We start from the raw sequence: 19,372 nt of genomic DNA, 5'->3' as shown, positions 1-19,372 counted from the left end.
AAATTTTTTTTGCATGAGAGAAACTTGAGAGAGTCCTGATATTAGAAGCAACTTTCAGTATGAAGAGCAACCACACATTTTATTTATTTATTTATATATTTATTTTTAAGTAAATTAATACAGTAGGCAACTTATTCGAAATGGTCAATCAAAATGTAACATTATTATCAATGACTAAATCTTGTATGGGCACTGGGACTTTTTATTTAGTTATTTAATTAATTAATTAATTTATTTATTTTTAAAAAAATTAAATAATAATAATAATAATGATAAAAATGTGGAAGTTAGTTAGTATCTTTGGTTCTATGGTTCCAATCACTTTTAGGCATCAATAGCTGCAAGAAGTTACGAAAAAAGTACAACCACCAGCTGGAGGTTTAAAGTTTATTTATCTCCCGTTACGTCACTGCTCTGGCAGAACACGACTGGAATCGAAGAGGAACAGTCCTAATCACGAGCTTGACTCGTGCAAGCAAGAGGAATCCCGCTGAAGGACATTTGGTTTCAGTTGTCACGACGGCCAGTAGCATTGACGGTTGTAATTTAGTACATGTAGTTGTGGTATGCTGTTCTATTTTATAGTTTTATGTATTTATTATTATTTCTATTTTTATTTTTGTACAAATGCTGGGATCGCATTTTATTTTATCACAGTTAGTTACATTGTAAATGTTTTATGTATTTTGCGTAATGTCGAATAGCGGGGGGTTGTCCTCTTGTTGCCACGTGTGTACTCTTTGAGAGGTGCCAGCAGTCCTGAGGCGTTCACGCTGTCTGCCTGTGCTGCTACTACAGTGAAACATTAGCTTCACACAAACACTGACGAGCAGCTGGCTGCAAGAGACCGTCAAATGTGCCACAAAGCACACTTTTTCCCCATTGTCATTATGCTGCCTCTGAAACCGTGGTGAGTGCAGTGTTTAAATTATACATATTCATATGTATTTAACTGCCTGTTTTTTTTTTTGGGCTTTGGCGTTATGTTTTTAATTATTACGTCACTAGTAGTACCGTAGATTTTTTTGGTTATTGCTCAACTGTTAAACATTTAAAGCGACATGCTGCCATTGCCTTAGAGAGCCAGCAACTCTCTTCAAAGACCAAGTTTTTTAACGCGTTGATCAGTGTGTGTGTTCGTGCGTGCGTGCGTGCATGCATGCATGCCTGCCTGCCTGTGTGTGTGTGTGTTAAAAAAGCGAGAACACTGTTGTCATTGTAACTGACATGTCTCTGCAAGGGGTGAAGGGGTCAGCCGCACAATGACTGTTATTACATTGTATCAGGAAACGACTTCTCCAGTCAAAACTCGCAATATTCCTGTAAGTGTGACACATGCTGGTGTGCCGATGCACTTTTAATAAACACCTTCGCCAACATCAACACAAGCAGTGACTTCCCACCAGCTTGCTTGTGCCTTTAAATAATAGATGTTCTCTCAGTGGAGAGCACAGTGTCTTTCTGATGTAATATACTGTACTAAATACATTAAATGTGATGGTAAATGGGTGGAAAGAGGCGGTGAGTCATTAGGAAAACAGTTGTCTACTGTGGCATCTGGATACTGTCTGAAGGGCGCCTCTTGTTTTATTGCATATTTGTTGATTGAGCCAGACACACACGCACGCACGCACGCGTGCGCACACACTGAATGGCTGTGTTAATTGAGGATGGTGGAGAAAAGCAGTTTGTCACTTCAGATCAACCAGGAGTGCTGCTGTTTACCTGCTGTATTTTATGGTTTAGAGGAAGTTCCTTTTAATCTCCCTAAATCTTGAATATTTATTTTATGCCACACTGACTATAAAAGCTGGAATTGTGATGATTAACTGACTTGCTGATCAGCACATGTTTTGACAGTCAACCCATTTTGTCATGTTTCCCATTTCTTCTCTGTCACGTTCTAAGAATGACATTCAATTTGCATTGTAACTATGTGTTGTTGTTTCAAGATACTGAACGTAGAATATTCCATTTCGAATCGCTACTGCCACCCGCTGACGAAAAATGAAACTGCACATACCGTTCTTGACATACACACCACGCACATTACGTCACATCCGCAGACAGGGCGCGGGAAATTCTAACCCGAATCCAGTCTAAACACTATTGGCCAGAGGCTTGCAGGAGTACCCATTGAAGAGCTAAGGTGTTAATCTACTAATTAGAAGGCATTTCAGTCATGAATTGTCAAATAAAAAGCTTATTGTAAAGTTATTTTGGCGGAAAAAAGTTCCATATTGCAGCTTTTTTTAACATTCGTTGACCACTTGCTTACACCCAAGACATCACACATGCCTTTCATGCTAAACAGTGACAGCTATCGCCGAATTAACAGCACTGGCATTCCATTACGCTCTACTTTCACCAAGTAGCCTTGAACATCCCTGATATGGTTTGAACCCTCAACATTTGGGTACACCTAACAGATTCAATTCCCCAAAATAGCAACTTCTTACCCCCTACCTCAGTCTCTCTCTTTCCTCACTGGCGTCACCAATAACATGAGGAATCACTGGAATGTTAATTACACTGCTGAAAAAAGAAAAGGCTGTTCATTTTTCTTCCCCCTTTCAAACTGTCTCAGATCAAGTGCTCAACTGTTTAGTGAGCAAAATTGTAGCATACATTTGAACACTTTTTAAATGTCAACTTGAAAGGTAAGTGCTATCGATATTATGCAATTAGCTTAAACAAACTAGTTTTGTAAAACCGGCTTGGCCAGCACAGATGCAGCTCGCTTTCATTAAAACAACACCTTGTACTTGAACTTTAGGGAAATGATGTACAGCATACACAGTACTCTGCCGAACGTTTACTCCACCATTAGATTTTTTTTAATGACCATATCGCCACCTTCCTAAAATAATGTCATTTTAGTTTTTTTCAGAAAACACAAGAAACTCAACCAAATACTGATATTATATTTATGAATACTTTTATTCGGGGGTAGAAAGGACTGCTCGGTTTGTAGTCAATATTAGCTTAATAGCTACTAGCCACCATCCTGAGACGTGTTTAGCATAAAATATAAATTTTTTGGTCAAAATGTGACTTAGGCCACTATAATATTAAGAGGGTGATGATATATAATTAAAAATGGGTTGATAGCCAGTGAAGCCCTGATTTTTACCAAGGCCAAATGTAATGTAAAAGATGGCGTGTGCATTTGGTTTATCCAGATTTCATTAGCACGCAGGTGAGCTGTGGTTTGGATACCATAGTGACGAGGGATTGGAAAATAGCAGGATTGGAATCAGCCAGAACGGTTGAGTTGAGGAGGGGGAAGTATTCCTTAATGAGCCTTGCCTTGCTCTTTTCTACAACTATTTGTGACCTATTAGCACAACCACAGGGGACGTTGATTCATAATTGCTTCCCTAATTGGACAGGTTTTTATCCCAGATTGACTTAGCGTTGCACTTTAATGATAATTTGTTCTATTAATTTGAGCAGTTTACTTCCGTATGTCAAATGACTACAGGGAAAAGGGTCATTAAAACCATAAAGCTTGTGCTTTAACATGCACAGCACAGTACTGGATATAATATAGTGGTACCTTGACATATGAGTGCCCTAAATAAATAAATAAATTGAATTATGAGCTGCCGTGTGGTCATTTTTTTTACTTTGTGTTGCAAGCTGATGCACTTTCAGCCGTTTAGTGAATGAGACATACAGACAAACACACACACACATGCAAAATGAAAACACAGTGTGACTTTTGGCTTAATAAAACCGGCTAATTACTCTAAATTGCCTTTCATAGAACTTTTATGCAAGTCCACTCGGACAATCCTAGAAAATGGCTGGATGCTTTTCAATACAGTACTATTTAAAAATGTATTTCAATTGATACGTATTTCTTGCTTATCACTATGGTGCTTTTTTTTTTCCATACAGAATGTCTATCAACCAGCATAACCAAAACAATGGCAGGTGTCCTGAAGCGGAAGTTTGCAGCGGTTGAGGAAAACACCAGCTACTCTTGCTCTTCTTCCTCCTCTCCGCCATCCTCATCACGCACATCTTCAGAGTGCGAGTCCGACAGTGAGAGCGGCTCCTCTGAGACGCAGGATTTTATACCTCACAGCCCCTCTGCGCCCACCAGCTTACCCAGTGAGTATCCAAGCCGACGAGCTTGCCTTATCTGGCCACGTGCCATTCATGTTTTATAGGAGTGTCTCTTATCGCCCTGCAGCAGACCTATTATGACTTACTGATATGAAAGTGCTAACCTCAGGCCTGTTTTTCCACAATGTAGGGAGAAATGTTCACCTCGGCTGTCTGTCCTCTTGTGCAGATGATCATTTCTGTGAGCCCATATTGGATGCTGTGGAATCCACTCAATTATTTAAAAAGTCTGACTTAAAAAAAAAAATCACCCAAAAAAAAAATCAGTTAGCACGATGCTGTGCATTTACAAAGCTGTGGCACAACTGAGCCCCGGTGCAAACAAGCCAAGTGCAGAGCACGCTTTTTAGACATGCACACACAGCCTGAGATTAGCTTAGTCAGCTGGCTTCACTTGTTTACTGACTGGTGGGACAAGAATTCATCCTCAGTTATGTGTGAAGGCCAGAAAACCTTTTTGAAAGCAAACTGTTAAATGAGGTAACCTGGAGCATTACCTCACGGAATAAAGATTTCCATCATGTGTTCTTTTATTTTATTTCCCTCTCAGGTTTTTTTTCAGTAGCAACAGACCCTTTGCAGGAATTTGCTATCAATTCAATCCACATGTTGTTCATTTGGTCACCCAGAGACCCCGTATAGCAAATTATCTGCGACAAGTCAAAATTAGCCTCAAGTCTTTCAAGATGTTGTCTAGTTTAAGGATATTTATGTTTACATGTTCACATTATTCAGACCTCTCTGTCAAATTTTGAGTAAAAGTGTATTTTTAGTTTGCTAAGACTTATCAAAATCCTTTCAAAATTGTTTTAAAAAATAAAGATATGCATGGCAATTTTGAGGTCAATTTTGCACTTTTGAAAAGGTTGCTAATAGCTTCTAGCATGACTTCTTCTTCTTCATCTATTCAACCCATAAATCAACTTTAAAGAGGTCTAGTCTAGTCTAAACAGGGTATTCTGATCAATATTGTGTTTGTGGAATATGAGTTAAGCAGCAATATTTATCTGAGTGGGCGGCCATTTTGCAACAATGCTGTCGACTGAAAATGACATCACACTTGCCTCACGGCGCAGGTAACAACAACAAATCACGGTTCAGCTTCAGAAAGCAGGTGAATTGTGGTTGGACGTTAACCGAGCAGAGCAACTATGATGTCATTTTCAGTCGAAAGCAAGTGGCAAAATGGCCGCCCACTAAGATTATTAAGGGGGGAATTTTGCTGCTTATAATCTACAAGCGCAATATTAATCAATATGCTGTGTTTAGACTAGTGGGCGCCCAACATATTATTGTAAACAGCATTTTGGGGTTGACTTCCCCTGACACAGCAGCTCACTGGGCCTGGGCCATTGTTGATGTTGAACCCAGGTCAACTTACAACATTAGATATGAATGTACTGAGAAACAGTGTGAATAATTTGGGATATAGACTTTTTGTCCTAATGTGAAGAGAAATCTCAACATTTTTGGAAAAATATTCTGTTAGCGCCACATTTTCAGCTAGTGTAAATGATGTCTACTGACCAGAATAGAAATTCACCTTCCTTTAAAATTCGACCATGGCAATTCGGGCATGAAAATAAGTTGCTGTGTGATTTTTTACATGTATTTATTTTTAACGCAGAGCTCTCTTCCTTCTTCTCTCAGCTGGGTCCATTGTGAAAAAGCCGAGGCTGGTAAAGAGGCAGTGTCGTGTGCGCTTCGACCACGTTTTGGTTTTCAGTTTCCCCCGCTGCCAGGGCTTCACCAGTGTGCCCAGTCACGGTGGTGCCACCCTGGGCATGATGCGGCAGCACAGCACCCTTCACAAGTACACGGTGGCAGAGCATGCATCGGAGCAAAGACGCCGACGCAGGCAAAGGCACCTGCTCAGATTAAGAGAGGAGAGATTTGACGCGGCAAAACAAAATGTAAGTGTACTTCATTCTACCAGTATTTAGCTCACCTTGTATACTGCATATCATCTTACTTAGTCTGCTTTTGTTACAGCTGATCACCACTGAGGCTGCCGGCCAGGATGAAGCAGGTCAACTCACGTTAGACCAAGCTCCAGCTGATGACACGGACGTCCACGTCAGTGAGGCTGAGCTGGACAATCGAGGCTCCCTGCAGCCGCATTCGTACAGGCAGCGGCAGGCTCTCCTCCTGGCATCCGGGGTGAAGCGCATAGACAAGGAGGAGAAGAAGCAGCTTCATTCTCTGCGTTTGTCCAGGGAAGCGTGTGGATGTGACTGCCAAGGCTTTTGTGAGCCCGAGACCTGCGCCTGCAGCCTGGCAGGCATCAAGTGTCAGGTAAGACCCACAGACCAAGATTATTGTACTATATTTGAAAACAAGTGAAATAACGAGAACCAAAATGAACAAGTATTTTTTTTTTATATATATTTTTTTAATGACAACTGAAACAAAATTGTATGCTTGTAAAACTATTATGGGTGCGCATCTCTCACATAAAAGACACTTTGATACATGTGTTGATGTAGTTGAATGTTTCAAAGCAAAACAGATTTTCCGATTCCAATAGTTTTTTTGTTACACCATTACTAACTATTATATTGTAAAAGTTGTCTTAGTTTTTGTCTTAGTCGATTAATTTCATACAAGAGCTTCCGGCATTGATTTTAAATGCATTCATTTCAGTATAACTGTAAGGATGCACGGAAGAACAGTTGTTTGGGAATTGTACTTTAAATAACTTGATTAGTTTTAGATTATCTTTATACTTACTAATGTTTCATCATCAATCATGCACTCAACAAATACTCAATTTATTAATAAAACTAAAACGAATTAAAAAAAACTAAGCACCCCCCCCCCCCCACACACACACCAAATAATACTAACAAATATGCTTTAAAATAAATAAATAAAACTAACTGAATTTGAAAAGCAAGCCATAATGAAAAGTAACCCTGACAAAGACAACATGCAGTGGTACCTTGATTTATGAGTGCCCCAACTTACGAGCTTTGCAAGTTGCAAGCCTTGTGTTTTGAGCCAATAATAACTGTGGCGTTTCATCCTCAGGTGGACCGCTTCGGCTTTCCGTGTGGCTGCACTAAGGACGGTTGTGGAAACACCCAGGGACACGTGGAGTTTGACTCCAAACGTGTGCAGACGCATTACATCCACACCGTCATGCGACTCGATTTAGAGCGGCGACTGCGAGCTGAGACGACGAGCCGAGAGGACCGGTCGGTACTTTCAGATGACCTTGTAGAGTGTGAAGGTCTGAGCGAGACTCATCCTGCGAAGAACGAACCATTCAAGAGGTGCCCTTTTGGTTTTTCCTTGGAAGAAGATGATTTTGCTCTTACTATTCCCACCAGTCCTACGTTTAATTTCCTCCCGGAGCGAGCAGTGGTTGAAGAGAACAGCTGCAGTAGCGACATGACGGAATCCTCCAGCTCGTCTTCGGATTGCGATGGCGGTCAACTTCCGGCGCCTTACAGCCGGAGCACTTGTGATCCTGAAAATGATAACTACTCCATGTGTCACCAACTGAGTCTTATGGCAGCACCGCTGACTCTGGGCAGCAGCAATCGTGACTCTAACAGGACAACTGACAGAATGGGACCACTTTCAGCAAACTCCTTGACAGACAATAAAAGCTCAGTGGCGGTGACAGATTATCTTGATGAAAATGCAAACCAAGCAAGAGACCCCTTTGACGATGAGGATTCCCTTGAAGGCTATCCAAACACTCCCTCCCCTACCCTGGACTATTCCTCCAGCAGGTACATGGACCCGAGTCTCTCGTCGGAGTCCGACCTGGAGTTTTTTGACAGCGACTATCCCTGTGGGCCACTTGACAGCTCTTTCAAAGATCACAGACACTCAGACAGCTTTCATCACCTCCAGCTGATCAGCTCTGTTTATTTGCCGCAGTGTGAATCAAGCACCTACCTCCTGGAGTCTCTGATTGGCCTGGCTGAGCCGAGCCCAGAGCAACCTTATTATGATCAGCAGCTTTAAAAGGAAATTAATTGGACATTTTGGATAAGACAAGAAGTTGTGTTAGTGAACAATTGAGTAGTTTTGATGTTATGATTTTTTCCCCTCTGTTATTAAAATGTAAATCTTGTTTTTATCTACGACTATATTTTTTTTCAGTGAAGTCCATTCACTTGTATTTGTAATGCCAATTTTTTATTCTAATTTTGATTTGTTATTTACTTTCCATTTATGCCATCACTACAAAATTGGATTCCTCATATAGACATGAGGCCATACTTATGAACCATTTGGTGCACGAACAATTATTTTCAATATTTTTGGTAACTGGCCATATTATAAGGAGATGACCCACTTTATATCTATGAAGCTATGGAAAAATAGTTTACTTTGGTGTCAGATAGGTTAGTCATTGTTATGACTGGTTGAATTGTTCTTGACACGCCTTCCAATATATTTATGTACTGTAGTAATAAATGGAACTATTTATTTATTAAATCACTCATCTCACGTGTGTTCAATCTCTTACAGCACATGGCTACGTATTAATGTATTCAGTGAACAAGAATAGTCAATCAGTAAATTATTTCATCCATTCATTTCCAATAACATTTATCCTCAGGCTCGTGGGTGAAATGGAGCCCATCTAAGCCAGGTGACTAAGGGAGAGGCAGGATAAATAAACCTTAGACCGGTTGCTCCTGTGTCGGAAATTTACACCATAAAGAAACCCCGCAAACGTTACAGCGAGACGTGAGGCGGATGTGCTTGCCATCGTTCACTGTACTGCCCTGGAGATATCAGTGAGGAACAATGCGAGTTAATAAAAGATAGGAGGAAAGTAGGTTTTGTTAATAATATGGGACAAATGGCAGGGAAGACAAGACATGAGGGAAAAGAAAAAGTAACACCAATTAAATGTACATGTCATATTCTGCCTTGGTTGATGTCTTAACCAAAGATGGATTTATCTATTTCTAGCAGTTTTTGTTGATCAATGTACAAAGTTAGGTAGCAACCAAATTATAGATACTTGTTGACACAATAGCCTGAGGCAATGCTAGCTAGCTTCTTTTTGGTACCATAAGTTAACACCGTAAAATAAAGTATTTTGTGTGCAGATATTATTATTATTATTATTATTGCCATTGTGCCATTTATTAGAAATAGCAACCGAACAGTAAAGAAAAAAAAGTAGTCTACTTACAAATACATTTCAGATTCTATAATATTTTTACTTTTATTATATGAGTAACTTAAGCCTGTTCTGAAGTGTAAGACTATCGTGCTTTGCGTCCAAATTCGTGTTACGTTGCGCGGTTGTAAATCGAGGCGAGGCGAGGGCCTCCGCAAAAGCAACTTGCAGAGAGAAGATCGGACTGACGAGGGCAGCACTTCGCCACAGATGCATCTTGCATGTTCAAGACACGAAAAAGAGTGTTCGATAGATCGATGTCAGCTTTGCTCGATTGTTTTTGTCTACAGACAATATGGCCGTGGACTGTCAGATGTGATCATTTTACGTGTCTTATTTTTTGTTTATATTTATGTTTCAAAGTCTCTCTATGAGATGGGTTTGACGCAGAGTTCGGAGGTATCCGACGGGGGAACGTATGGATATCACGTTCACGGTGTAAGATTCGATTGACCTACTTATTCTGCTCTTAGTGATTTGGAGTTAGCAACAGAATAGCAGCTTATCTGTGCTAAGTAGTTGTACCGGTCGAACATGTCGAGGTGGCACTTCAACTTTAACGCATTTTAACTTTAATTTTCTGTATTCATTCGTGGTTTATAATACAATTATTTGGTATTTATTATTATTAAGTGAATATTGTGCCAACTGTGTCAATATTTGTTATTACAGTACTTGATGTTCATTATTATACAAATGAACTTGTATTTTGGCAGGTGCAACCGAAGTCTCCTGCAGAAAAATGTGGACTGCAACCATTCTTCGACTTCATTTTGTCTCTGGACCACAAAAGACTTGTAAGTAAACGGCACATGCATAGATGGGTCAGACAAAATATAACACCTTTGAACCGAATTTGAATTATTATTGCTATGTATCAGAATGTAGAAAACGACCTGCTGAAGGAGGTCCTGAAAGCCAATATGGAAAAAGCAATAAGCATGGAAGTGTATAGCACCAAGAGCATGATGATTCGTGAGTTCGAGGTGACACCCAGCAATATGTGGGGAGGACAAGGGCTCCTGGGGGCCAGTGTTCGCTTCTGCAGCTTCCAAGGAGCCAATGAGAATGTTTGGCATGTCCTGGTGAGGATGAAAGCGCATTTGACTTTGGTCAGCATAATATTCCACATCTTGTCTCTCTTTTAATAAAGATCTCATTTGTTTTCCCAAGGATGTGGAAGCCAGTTCACCTGCTGCACTGGCAGGCCTCCATCCCCACACTGATTACATTGTTGGAGCAGATCATTTGTTGCAAGATGTAAGTAGAGATAAAACTGTATGACAATGTCTTATCATGACCAAAATGAGTTTGAATATTGGCTCTATAACAAAACAAAGTTTTTATCTCTAATTGTATGTTACAATGTGAGTCGATAACTGACCACGAGCTAAATGAGCATAACAAGATGACTGACTAAGATCCAGTTATTCATCTGCCATTCTGCTTTCCAGTCAGAGGACTTCTTCTCGTTGATCGAGGCCCACGAGGGGAAGCAAGTGAAGCTGCTGGTGTACAGCGCGATCATGGATGACTGCAGAGAAGTGGTGGTCACTCCCAATGGCGCATGGGGAGGCGAAGGAAGGTATGGAGCACACTTCCTAATGAAGTATTCCAATAATTAGAAGGTGGATGGTAGGTACCAACTGCTTATTTTAACGGGATCTAATTCTTCTTTGTGAATGCATAATGTAGACAAAGCTTTAATATTACCTTTTTAAACGGCACAATGCAGCTTTAAAATTTGTTTTTTTGTGAGATCATAAAAATTCTAGCCGTATTTTCAAACGAGCCAGCAGAATTGAAAATTGCACAAAATTGGATGACGTAATTTGTTCATTTGAATTTATTCCATCAATCCGTCAATCTGGTTTTCAATGGGGTACCGCAAGATATGTCATCACACTTAATTAATATTCATGAGTCTAGCGAGGGGGTCATTCATGCGGCCAGTCATGCTAGACGCATGTAAACAGTCTACTAGCGAGATTTCTACTGCGCTAAATCGACTAATTCTGTCTGAGAATGATATCCCCGGTGCCAAATTCACTGGTATAGACGTCGAAGAACATACAAATGTTCAATTAAGGAGATGGCTTGAGTGTTCGATGGCTGAAAAAGAGCCGATCAGATCCAGAGGTAATGTTTTTTTCTCTCCCCCTCAAAACATCGTCCTCCGCAGCTGACAGGACATTCTCCACTTTCAACAAGCTATCCTTCCTTTACCACGCTTTGCCCGCTCTGTCATATCTGCTTGTCTTACGTCTTTGATAGTTGTTGGGGGTACATTTTATAGCTTTTTTTGTGTGTGTGAAGCGATCGCAGTTTTACTCTGAAATTCTTAGGCACAACCAACAACACTCGCTATACCTCAATTATTTCAATTATTATATCCTTCCCACTTATAAACCTGTTTCCTTAATTCAGAAAAAAACCTACAGATACATTTTCATACATGTCACAGCTGCACGAAAGGCAAAGAAATAAAATAAAAAATCAGGCGGAAAGCAAAACAGATCCGAACAACAGTGGCAAGGCCATTTTTGCATTTTTCCTCGTCATTCATTATTTTCGGGGTAGTGCCAAACGGCCAAAAATAAAAATAAAATAAAGACAATCGCTTACCTCTTCGGGACGGCGGTGGCCGGCAAGAGCAGGATTGTCATCGTAGGAGCATGCATGCATGGCCCCCCAACAAAATGTTTACGACACATGAAGGTGAAAGGCTCACTTCGCTGGCGTCAAACTGCTCTTTTGGACCTCCGCACAAGTTGATCCACGTTCACATTCATCTCTCTGAATTTTTGGCTTCGGGAAACGAATAAAGAATGCATCCTTCATATGTGGACGGTCGCAGTCGTTTCTGCAAGTTCCATAACAGCTGTGTTTACTCGCCATGTTTTTTCCCCGGAGATAAACGAGAACAAAACAAGCACTTCGAGCAGCCGGCTTCGTTTTGACCTCCTTCTGGTTCACGCTGCTGAAGTTACGTGGCCTTGCGGTCTAAAAATAGCATTTGTGCCGTACCCCATTCATACAACTATTATTACATTCGTTTTCGAATCGTTCCGTTCGGCAACATCTCCTTGATGAGTACTGGTTTATAACGGATCTTGTTGCTTTTACCGATTCCTACTTTCAGTTTAGGTTGTGGCATTGGGTATGGCTACCTGCATAGAATCCCTGCACGTCCTGATAAGTCAACACCAAAGACCCCCGTGACCCCTGCCCCCGAGGAGAGGCCACCTCCAGAGCTGCCTAACCATGGCTTCACAGAGGTACACAACCAACAAGAGAACTGATTGAATATGAGCTGCTGGGTTTTCCTTACTCGTGCCCAATATTGAGTCATACTGACATGGCCATAACATACATGTGATTTTAGGCACCCCTGATGGCACCTTCAAGCCAAAGTGAGGATGTGTTAGACTTGAGACAGGTCACCCTCCAGGATACTTCTTTTCCTCCAGTGCAAAGTGAGTGCAATAAAGACACTTGTGTAAGACTTCCATCTGAATTTTTCTCGTGATTGCTATGGTCATTGCAGGTTTGTCTGATTCTGAAGTGGCTGCGACGAGCCCCGTACCTACCGACTTGTTGGACAAGCTGGATCTGTCCGTGTCATCTGTCGACATGAACAACACTTCCCTTGCAATGAACTGTGAGAAAGAGAATGACATCTCCGGTGTTGGTAAGTTAGGACGCAGCAAACTTTCATTTTTGGGGTTGTTGAGAACTGAAAAAGGCTTGATTCATCTATTTGTTTACATTTGACAGGGTAACATAGCGCCTGAAAAAGGAGAATATGCATGTTTGGTATGAGATTGCGTACTAGAGGAAGAATGGCGAATCAGTGCATGATTCATTCTTTCAATTGTCTATTGGCAATTGAAAAATGGAAAAAGTTGCTGATTTATATTTACGTAATGCATTGAAGCCGATTATAAAAACATTTCAAACAAGTTACAAAAGTTTTACCCGTAGTTTACACAAGTGTCAGCCAGAACCTTTCTGGGGTTTTAAGACGGCCAGGTGTCATTCCGCTTTGGCATTGCAATTGTGAAGGATTTGCTTTGAATTCATTTGGACAGAATGTTTACTGATAAAGGCTACTTTTGTCACTATCTCATTGAAGTCTCAGAGAAAATGGACGTGCGTTTAGTCCGCAGAGGCGGTGCGGGGGTGGGCACCTGCTCGTTTCCTCAGATTGGGAGGGGCTGGTACTTGGAGAGGGGAATTACCTAGAATTTCTCAGAGAGGGGCGAATGGAGGACAACAACACTTTGGTGATGTTTTTGGTGAGAAATTATCATTTTAAAATGGCTAAAAGCTCCAAAAAGTAGATTTTTCTTGTTAATGTCCCTTTAAGACCCCACCTTTAATTAACTTCAATCAAAAGAATATGAATAAAATAAAATAAAAATTTATTTTATTGTCAAAATTAACATGTACAAGCACAAATAAAGGGAAATAAATAGAAAAATTGAAGAAAACATTATTATTTTTACTAATGCTTGTTACCAAACTTACCGGCTACGTAAACATGACAAATTGATTATTAACTTATTCACTGCCATTGACGGCTATAGACGTAACAAATTATAAAAAATATTATATATATTAAATATTAAAAATGTTTGTACATTTAGAACAGATATAAAATTTTTGATTAATCGTGAGTGCAATTATTTACAATTAAAAAAATTAATCGCCAGGCGATTAAGATTTTTAATCGTAATTAATCGCATTACTTCACTAGTTAACTCACGATTAATCACAAATTTTATATCTGTTCTAAATTTACGATAAAAAAAATCTAGGTTTTCATACTCTTGTTAACTAAAGTGGAAAAAAAATTTAACTAATAGAAATTGTTCAAATGAATTTTTGATGTCTATAGCCGTCAATGGCAGTGAATGAGTTCTAATGAGTCAGTCCTGGCTTGTTTTTCAATTTTCTGTTTTTGAGCTGAGCCTGTTTTTTCCCTTTTTTTGTGTTAGTTTAAAACACAACAAAATAATGATTCACTTTTTGATTCATTTTGTTGTTTGGAAATGGAATGAAGAATGACATACATTATGATGAACCTTAGTGCTGTTGCTTCTTCGGCAAAAGTCGCTAATATTTCCGATGCAATTATGTTAAGCCAGCCTCACACCGACTCAAGGAGGCGGGTTGAACAGGAGGTGGGTCTCAGTCCCGTTACTACGTCTTTTCTAGCCTCACGATCCACAAATGAGTGACGGCGAACTAATGTTACATGCGGTATATCCTGTCGCGACACGTTTTTTTTTTTAATATATATTTTTTATAGATTTTCTGGAAAACTTCTTGGGGGGTGGCCAATTTACTTGGGTGGCCCGCCCATGTATTAACATGGTGTGGGAAACACTGCTATATAAACTAGTGATAGAGAATACTGCCGTCATAATTGATGATGATGATGGTGATGCTTTATTTACATACATATCCATTTATTTAGCATCTGTTGGAGGCCTTCACTGCCGGGAGTAAAAATCACCAAATCATCCGCATACATAATATGGCTAACTAATAAGTTTCCAATCATGCAACCAGTTTTGCAGTCCCTCGAGTGTTTGGAAAGATCATCCATGTATACATTAAATAGCAGTGGGAAAAAGAATTCCCCCCTTGTCTCGCCAAATTACTTCACACCAAATGGGGCCGAGACGCTACTCCCCCATTTTACTTGCATGGTTTAATGGCTATACCAGGATCCTCACCAAGTATTTAGGCACACCTCTCTGATCCAATTTTTCAAATAATTTCCTATGGTTAATACGGTCAAATGCCTTAGAAGCATCTATAAAAGTAAAAAAAAACCGGATGAATTATTACTTTTATACTGGTTAACCATTTCCTTAAAAGCATAAATACACGTCTGTACAATGTTTACCTTTGAATCCAAACTGATTATCTGTAGTCTTTATAAAGTCATTCAGCCTGAACAGCAAGATTTTTTTCAAAAATAACAAAACAAAAACAAAATAATAAAACTGTCGGGAGTGTGTTTTAACTGCACTTTTTCAGTAACTATTTGATTTCCTGTTCTGCAGAGGCGCTAAATGGAAGTGAATTACATTCTTCCCAAGAGATGAACCATCAAGAGCCGAACCCCCCGTCCTCCGTGGATCTCACCGCAGCTACCATGATGAGTCAATCCGATTGCGGCGATTCAGCGGAAGAGCCATCTCACCTCAACTGCACTCACATAGCAGACGTGTCCAGTCATAGCCACAGTCCACCAGGAGGTGCGCTGTCTCCCGCTGACCCACTGGAGCCGTACAATGAACCTCCGTGTCCGCCGGCTGCTGATGTTCTCCCAGGTGAGTCCCAGATGGATGAATCACATCCTCGGGAAAGTGAACATCAGTCCAAAGATGAGACTCATGTTCATCACTGTGAGCATGGGGAGGATCAGCCGCAAGAGACAACGTCTGAATAGGGCTGCATTAGGCAAAGTGGAGAAAGCAAAAAAAAAGAAAAAAAGCCAGTGACAATCCCCTTCAATTTTGTTTTGAATATTAAATGGACAGCATCTGACGAAAGTGAGTACACCTCTCACATATATAACTCTTATTTATATAACAGTGTAAATGTATTGTTCCCTCAAAATGCAGCCATTTTCACTGAAGCAACCCCCTTCGCTCCCGGCTGTTTTACTGGATTTTGACTGATTTTGCAAGGCCCACAGAATATTGTGTTCTATTGCTATAAAAATATGGAACCTATCAAAAGAAAGAATAAAGTCTCTTCTTTCATCAGGAAAAAAAATATTTCAATCTGTTTCCGTTTTGCAGCAATTAGCATTAGAATATAGCAAAGTTTCATCATTATTCACAAATCTGTTTAAAACACGGGAAAAGAGCTTGTTGCAACATGGCCCGATTGATCTCTTATACACTGCTGCCACCTGCTGGCCGTTTTTCTAATAACTACCATTGCTTTAAGTGACCTCTTCAAGTCAGAGGCTGCATTAAAGCCTTTTAGCTGCGGTGCTAAAAATAGAATGATGCAGTTTACGGCCCTCGCAGACGCTAATTTTCGCTCTTATGCACACGACATTATATTTGTAATGTGGCTTTTTCGTTTTGGGTTTTATGTATACTAATTACTATACAGAGCGGCCTTCCAAATTAAAAGCATGGATTGCAAAACAAGATATAATTAAACATCACACACTAAACAGCTTATAAAGAATTCTTAACATGGTAGATATTACTAAATTACTTGAAGCCCCTATTGTATTGAATTGAATTATTTGCACTTCACTGTATTCCTTAAAAAGTGTTGTTATGCAACCACATATTTAGTTTGGGACGATTTTTCTGGCCACTGGATTATTTGTTTCATCATAATTTTTTTTAAATTCATTTTAGTGTGTGCTTTATGCAAAATGACTTTTATGTGCAAATTAAAACAATACAATTGCCATTAATTTCACTCAATTTTAAGGAAATTAATAGTTAAGATATGTACATCATTCAATTTTTTTTTATCTGTCATTGTTTTTGGGGGAAAATTTATGTATCATAAGTACTAATGGTATCAGCACTTGGTATCGGTGAGTACTGAAGATTTGAGTATCGTTCTCAGTCTAAAAAAAAGAACATCCCTAATAAAAAATTTGAAAATACGTTTTTGGGGCAATGGCAATTTTCAAAATAGAATGTTTTTATACGTTTTTGGGAGCAAATGAGTTAATAGGTACCCTGGCCCTACACTGTCATTGTCAATATTTGGTTTGGCCACCATTACATTCCAGCACTGCCTTAACCCTCTTGGGCATGAAGTTCATCAGAGCTTCACAGGTTGCCGCTGGAATCCTCCTCCATGACGAAATCACAGAGCCGGTGGATATTCGACACCTTACCCTCCACCTTCCGTTTGAGGACGCCCCACAGATGTTTAATAGCGTTTAGTTCTGTAGGAGACATCATTGGCCAGTCCGTCACTATCTCCCTCAGCCTCTTTAGCAAGGCAGTGGTCATGTTGGAGGTGTGTTTGGGCTCATTTTCTTGTTGGAATACTGCCCTGTGGCCCAGATCTTCGTAAGAATTATTTGCCATGTGATCACATGACACGGGCATTTTCACTTGGGGTTTACCCGCTTTTGTTGCCAGGCGTTTAGCTATTAATAATGGCTGTATTTTGAGGGATCAATTAAAACAATATAATTGCCATTCATTTCATTCAATTATAAGGAACACTGCAAGGTTATTTTAGTTAACAAAAAGTAACAATAACAAACAATTTCGTTAACGGAATGAAAACGAAAATGCTTTTTATATTGCATAACTAATTAAAACTAGCTATAATTATAGCAAAAATGTCCTTCGTTTTCGTCTCTGGTACCGTACATAATTTAATGCATGAGTCTTTGGGAATGATTTTAAATGTGATTTTAAGTATATTTATTTCGATAGTCCAGAATAAGGACGTTTGAATGTGTCACACAGAAGTGACGTCATCTAGAAGCAGCCAATAGAAAAGCACCTTCACATGTCAAGGCGTGCTTGACTTTTGGCTCCAATGGCTCGGCTCGCCTGCTTTTTTATTGAACTCAGCCGAAAAGCAGCGCTCGCTAACAAATGCGTTACTTTTTTCATTTTAGCATTGACTTAAAAAAAAAAAAAAAATACTGAAACTAACTAAAACTAAGCATTTTTACATAACTACAACTAATAAAAACTAACAGAAGCGCCCTGAAAAATAATGAAAACTATATAAATTTAAAAAACAAAACTCAAAACGGAATAAAAACGAACTAAAATAAAATTTCCAAAACTATAATAACCCTGGTACACTGACTAGTTTTTATGGTGTCAGTGTCATTTCTTCAGCGTTGAGCCGTGAAAAATAAATATCTACCGAAATGTGAGGGGTGTACTCACTTAAGTGAGTGTAAATTACTGTATATACAGTGCTCATCGATGAGTACAGCCTCTAACAGATCTGTTACAAATCTTCACTTTGGCATGCTAATCAAAACAGTACTCAAAACTACAGATGTAGGCCACTGACGCACAATCTAGCAAAGCTCAACTTTAACGTAAAAAAGAAAAAGTCTAATCCAGAAGAATTTAACTACAGGTTAGTCCGATCATCAATTTTCTGAACATTATTATTATTATCTAGAAATGGGTTTAAAAAAAAAATCAGGGGATGTACTCATTTATGTTGAGCATTGAAGTACAAGCCTAATTCCAATGAAGTTGGGACATTGTCTAAAACAAAATTCATTTTCAACCTATAATCAATTGAATAAACTACAAAGACAGATATTTAATGTACAAACTGTTGTTTTTTTAAAGTGTAACTGTCGAAAACCAACAATGCTTGTGACTTTTACATTACAACTTTTTGACAATTGAATATAAGTTGAAAAGGATTTGCAAATTGTTTTTATTTACATTTGACAGTTTCCCAACTTGATTGGAATTTGGGTTTGTACAAGGCTGAGCGATAGAGCCAGAAAGGTACTATCATCTGTTCTGCTGTTTTCATATTTGAGATCAACAAGTTACTGCTGATTTTATATTGTTGTTCAGATGTATTTTTCACCTATAGTGCAAATTGATACATGTTGTGAAACTTGATTCTGACATCCTCAATGTAGTTAGTCGTGGACACGTTCCAAGAAGACAGAAATCACCTAATCAAGTATTGTACATCACAACAGTATAAACATTATGAAATATATTTATAGATCTGCTTTTGTTGTTAATGCAATTCATGTATGGCTTTCTTTTGACTAAAGCTTTGAACAAACTTTTTAATATTTTAACCCAGCTTGTTTTACAGTTTGTGAAGCTAGAGGTGTTAACTCAGTTGGCACGACACAACCCCTGCAGTTTTGTGATCTATGCAATATTATACAACTGTTACTTGGAAAAACAGGGTAACAGAATAGGTGACTTTTGTAGGTAGAATTATAGTCCTGGTGCTGTTGAGTAATAATCGTGTTCTTTGGGGGGTGGGGGGGTTGGGGGGGGTCTAAGTTGAAATTAAAGTATTTTTGCAAATATTGTGTCAACAAAGTCAGTTTTTGGTGGGGAATGAACA

At 39.3% G+C, this 19,372-nt stretch overlaps 2 protein-coding genes across 2 annotated transcripts; both read left to right on the top strand.

Moving 5' to 3' along the window:
- The first annotated feature begins 570 nt into the window (after window positions 1-570).
- Window positions 571-8,589, top strand: LOC147182054 (cysteine/serine-rich nuclear protein 1-like). Its single transcript, XM_086070566.1, has 5 exons — window positions 571-910; window positions 3,904-4,119; window positions 5,785-6,047; window positions 6,127-6,429; window positions 7,165-8,589. Exons 2-5 carry the CDS (start codon window positions 3,933-3,935, stop codon window positions 8,110-8,112), a joined length of 1,701 nt encoding a protein of 566 aa, XP_085926692.1. The 5' UTR covers window positions 571-910; window positions 3,904-3,932; the 3' UTR covers window positions 8,113-8,589.
- Window positions 8,590-9,540: 951 nt separating this feature from the next.
- Window positions 9,541-19,274, top strand: LOC147182053 (Golgi reassembly-stacking protein 1-like). Its single transcript, XM_086099058.1, has 9 exons — window positions 9,541-9,724; window positions 10,003-10,083; window positions 10,168-10,371; window positions 10,460-10,546; window positions 10,741-10,871; window positions 12,429-12,564; window positions 12,672-12,762; window positions 12,834-12,977; window positions 15,364-19,274. Exons 1-9 carry the CDS (start codon window positions 9,662-9,664, stop codon window positions 15,750-15,752), a joined length of 1,326 nt encoding a protein of 441 aa, XP_085955184.1. The 5' UTR covers window positions 9,541-9,661; the 3' UTR covers window positions 15,753-19,274.
- The last annotated feature ends 98 nt before the right edge of the window (window positions 19,275-19,372 follow it).

Source organism: Leptonotus elevatus, chromosome 1 (genome assembly GCF_054856555.1).
Source record: "Leptonotus elevatus isolate MCC_2025b chromosome 1, RoL_Lele_1.0, whole genome shotgun sequence".
In the NCBI taxonomy this organism is placed as follows: Eukaryota; Metazoa; Chordata; class Actinopteri; order Syngnathiformes; family Syngnathidae; genus Leptonotus; species Leptonotus elevatus.
Note: the sequence above shows the minus strand (reverse complement) of the source record. Positions and strands in the feature narration are given on the sequence as shown.